The sequence below is a fragment of the Portunus trituberculatus genome, chromosome 40 (genome assembly GCF_017591435.1).
Source record: "Portunus trituberculatus isolate SZX2019 chromosome 40, ASM1759143v1, whole genome shotgun sequence".
Lineage (NCBI taxonomy): Eukaryota > Metazoa > Arthropoda > Malacostraca > Decapoda > Portunidae > Portunus > Portunus trituberculatus.
Window position 1 is genome coordinate 4,532,501 of NC_059294.1, and position 5,000 is coordinate 4,537,500.

General features: G+C 39.6%; 1 protein-coding gene across 9 annotated transcripts in view; it reads left to right on the top strand.

Annotated features, from left to right (window-relative positions):
• LOC123516108 (tensin-1-like) overlaps positions 1-5,000 on the top strand; it is a 400,888-nt gene that overhangs the window by 148,317 nt on the left and 247,571 nt on the right. For 2 of the 9 annotated variants that reach the window (XM_045275205.1, XM_045275206.1), the window contains exon 2: positions 4,159-4,748. The exons of the other annotated variants lie outside the window; for them this stretch is intronic. In XM_045275205.1, coding sequence (XP_045131140.1) covers positions 4,491-4,748 — 258 coding nt within the window. In that variant the 5' untranslated portion in view covers positions 4,159-4,490. The remainder of the gene's footprint in view (positions 1-4,158; positions 4,749-5,000) is intronic. 9 annotated transcript variants of the gene reach the window in all.

Sequence of the window (5,000 nt, forward strand, 5' to 3'; positions counted from 1 at the left end):
GATAGTCACGCTATACTTAAATCTTCCTTGTTTTCTTTATAAGCTTTGTAATCCCTGTCATTAATTTAGCGATACTTGCCCTTAAACCATTTTAACGAAAACTAAGACTTGTCTTATTCTGTCTATCCTGAAAATGAGGGAAGCTTTACAGCCTCGCATCCTTTAGTCACTGCTTAGTCACACCCTAATTGCTTTCTTAATAACAGGAAAGCGTCTAATTATGATTATTTTTCGCTCTGTTATTGTTGTTGGCGGTGGTGGTGGCGTTGTATCAATGTTACAAGTACGTGACCTTCTACCAGACAATCGTGATTTTTTTTTCTAATAATGTAAAGTGAAAGGTATGATACAGAATTATCCTTGTCTCGCCTAAAAAAATAAATAAATAAAAATAGAAAAATAAAAGTACTAGTATAATGAACAACCCTCTGTCGTGGTGAACTAGGTCATGCTTGATCCCGATGACACACCGCCCATGGACGTGACAGGCACTCAGCTGAACTTTGTAGTGGTGGTGGAGAACGGGATCAAAAAATAAATAAATGAATAAACAAATCAAATAAAGTAAAAGTGTTGACTATGCATATGATTACCAGTGCAGTGCAGGGAGATTATTTATGCTCATAATTCCATCTTCCTCTGACAAAACGAAATTATAGCCATGTTTCTCTATTCAACATTATTTGATAAGCACTAAATATTCGCTGGAGGTTTCCATCAGGTCGTGCCATAAAAAAAACCACAGAGCCTCCATATATTTACGATGCATTTCACTATAGACTGTCAGGTAACGGACGAGGCAGGAGAGGGCCCCGCAGCTTTATCGCGCCAATATCACACTCACACTTGTTATTCTCTCTCTCTCTCTCTCTCTCTCTCTCTCTCTCTCTCTCTCTCTCTCTCTCTCTCTCTCTCTCTCTCTGACGACTCCCCTCCCACACACTGACATGAAGTAACACAGGAACCCTTGGGTTGCTTAATCACCACTGGAGAAAGTTTGTCACCACCGTGTGTGTGTGTGTGTGTGTGTGTGTGTGTGTGTGGTTGGGGTGATGAAGTGCCATATACTTATGACTGTTTTTCCTTTCCTTCACCAACGGTATCACTCCATCCCTCACCCCCTGCTCTTCCTCACCTCTGCCCCCGCGCACTTCCTCGACGACCCCCTCACCCCGGCAAGAAGTGGCACCACGAGGACGTGTTCACAATGTGTGTCTCCTGGATTGTAAACAACTGCGATTAACAATACATTGCTGTGCCGCTCTGATGATGAAAAATAAGTAAAAATACCGTTCTCTCTTATGGAAATGTATGTAATTAGTACAAATTCTAATTATCATGATATTTTTAACGCAACTTTGGAAATTACTTAATTAAGGAAATTATTTTATCGTCAGAGCTTCTTTTCTTATACTGATAAGCTGGTTTTTTTTTTCAATATATAATTCAAAGGTGTGTGTGTGTGTGTGTGTGTGTGTGTGTGTATACATACTTTAGCTGAGTGTGGTCACTCCCAGTTGTCAAGTGAAAGGTTCAAAACGATAAAGAGTTTTCATTGATGTGCGTCTAGTTACTCTCCTCCCTCGGCAAGACCATGCGATGTGTGGTGTGGGAAATACTTAAGTCTTACCGATAGATCAGGTTGTCATGGTTCTAAGCTCTCTCAAGAGGGTATATTTGGTAGTCTTAAGTCCGCCACACACATCAAGATCGCAACAGTGGGTGTGATTTACGAGCAGATACGAATAAGTAAAAACAAATCAGATATAATAAACTAAATAATTCAGGATTAATTCGGAACTCTACATCGACGATGACAAGAACAAAAGAAATAATAACAACAACAACAACAACAATGATAACAACAGCAACAACAAAGACGCCAAAAGCAAATATCAAATTAGAAAACCAATTCTGAAATGTTAACACACACACACACACACACACACACACACACACACACACACACACACACGCACCTTTACAGTTGAGACATTGCACTGCACTCAAAGCTGTCGACCTCGCAACAACAAAAATCCATTCATGCGTAAAGAAAGCATGCCATTACCTTCACTCGCAAAGATGTATTAAAGCTGCTTTTAATTCCACTGTCCAATCAACCAATAATGTTGATATAGTATTTTTTGCACGAGTTTTTTTGGTTACTTGTGTATCGAGACTATCCTTTCGTGCATTTAAGCTGCTGATATTTATTTTTAGCTTCCTCACTTTAGCAAACGGCTCATTCCCCATCACTCTCATTAATCCCATCACGTCTTTTCGCACCACGTCTTCCATTCGCCACTATCAGGCTCCCCCTAGTGGGCTGCCTGGTAAAGATCTCTTAACGCAAACAACACGGTGAACGAACTTGTTTCCTGACCTGCCCCAAGGAATCAAGTACTATCCAGTGCATGCATATATTATGGGTAATTTCTCCTCTATGCGTTCGCCTCACCTGCAGACTGGTCCTTGGCAAACCTAGCCATGGTGGGTAATACGATGCTTGACTTAAGAGATACTGATGGGCAGGACATGATGAAGAGAGACAGGGGGATACTTTTGTCGACTGTTTTTATTGGTCTCGTTCTTGCTCTTGTTCCTCGACTTCTTCAGTTTCTTCTTCGGTGTCGTTGTTGTTGTTGTTGTTGGTGGTGGTGGTGGTGGTGGTGTTTGTGGTGTTGGTGTTGTTGTTTGTGGTGTTGGTGGTATTTATTTATGTGTCTTCGTTATTGTTTTTTTTTTTTTTTTTCTTTTTTTTCCTTCTTCTTCTTCTTCTTCTTCTTCTTCTTCTTCTTCTTCTTCTTCTTCTTCTCCTCCTCCACCTCCTTCTGTTCCTGCTCCCCACCCCCCAAATGATGATAAATGATGTCATGTTCCTTATCACTTTTTCTTTTCTTTATTTATTTTTTTTCTTTTTATGTGTGTTTGGTAACTTTCAGGGATTTTGCTTTATTTATTCAGTTTCCTAAATTGTTGTGATTAGCACCATACTTAAGCACTTCATCTAAAGTAAAATACCAATTATTATTTTTCTGATATATCGAAAATCTAGCATATTTTGTATCTGGAAGCGTTCTAAATGTCACTGTTGTTCACTTTTAGCCACGTCAGTTGCCAAATATCTATCGAGGCATTCGAATTGATACTGTGAAAGTTGAGAAAATTAACGAAAACAGTTGTAGACAAATTAATATCATCAATTTATAGACAAATTAATATCATCAATTTATAGTTGATCATTGTTATTTTAAATTATCTATTCTTTTTTTGCATATTTCTTTTCACACTGCCGAACGTGAATCCTCTTTAATACGGACTTGGTAATCTTGCACACTCAGTAGAAAAAATAAATAAAAGACGATACATATTTCCATCTCGAACGTGATTGAATATACACCGCCACTTCTCTCCTCCTCCAATTTTTCCTTCTCTCCCAGTCCCTTTATAATCATTTGTTTTCTACTTTCTAAAAACTAGCAAGAGAGAGAGAGTAACCCTTTGCATTTCATATTTTTCTCGTGAATAGTCATTTTGTATTAATAAATCTTAATTGAGTAGAGGAGATCGTACTTTACATAATTTCTTAAGTCTACAGCTTTTTCCTGTGTCATTAAAGTGAAGATTGTTACTTCGTGTCAGCGTTTTCAAAAGTGTCCACCATTTACATTTTCTTGTGCATTATTGACTGAGGTTTCATGGTAAGAGTTGTAAGTCAGAAGGAATCTCCCGCCCTGACGTGATGGATGTAGGTTACCCATCACCACATGACAGCTGCGCCGCTCTACTCACTTCTCCCACTATCTCCTTGCAGTTCTCTCTCTCTCTCTCTCTCTCTCTCTCTCTCTCTCTCTCTCTCTCTCTCTCTCTCTCTCTCTCTCTCTCTCTCTCTCTCTCTCTCTCTCTTATACATTCCCCACTCACTCTAGACATTACTCATCTTCAGTCGCTTCCTCTTCTGTGCAGCAGCTGAAGGGTAATCTATAAGTAAAGGTATAAAAATAATGATACTTGCGCTTCTGTTGTTGAACGTAAAAATCAGGAACAGACGGTGGAAGGCAACGTTGTCTAGAGGGGTAAAGGAAGGAAGGGAGGAAATACTGAACATACCTAATATTTTTCAACCGTTGACCTCTCTTCATCCTTTGGTTATTGCAGAGTTGACTGTTTGCCTAAGGATTTTTTTTTCTATATGAAACAAGGATGAAATGGTGTTTGAAATGCATTTGAAACTAAAAACAAACAAAATGTGAAGAAAAATTTAATAATTAATGGAAATAAAGTCATTACAGTGTTGTATATGTGAGAATCCTTGTGTTGTGTGACCATGTGACATGATTATTTTGGGGAGTTTAACGTGTCACCATAAAAATGCGTCGTGTGTCCGGTGGAGAATAACGAACAATAACCGTAGATAATAGACGAGGAACTAAGGAACTTCTAGTCAAGTGAGGACGGCTGGCGACGGCTGTCCTGGCAGTGGAACAACCATGAGCACGTGCAGTGAGCGAATAGCGGGGGAGAATGTGTGGAACAGAATACAGAAATCGTCTCCTCTCAAGTTTCCAAGCAAGTTCAAACCTTCCTCGTCCATCAAGGCCAAGGCATCCCCGACCCTCAGCTCCAAAGTGTCCTCCTTCCCCCGCAGCGACAGCAGAGCGTCGCCTTGCAGCACGGGGACCTCTCCCTCTCCTCTCCCCGTACAGGACCCCTCGCTGCTCAAGTTGGTCACAGTTGAGTTCTGCGATGTAAGTACCGTGGGGCTGGCTATGGTGCTTTATTATGCAATGGTTTTATGTTATAATTATGTATCAGACATAATGTGAGATTTAAGACCATGAATTTCCCTTGTGTCATGGAGAATTTGTATCCATTTTTGCTATTATTATTTTTCTTACTTGTCTTTACACTTCACTCTGAACTTTTAGAATAATAGTAATTTTGTTTATACTTCGTGATTTTTTTTTTATTTCCCGGAACTGTGTGGAGGTTCTATACAT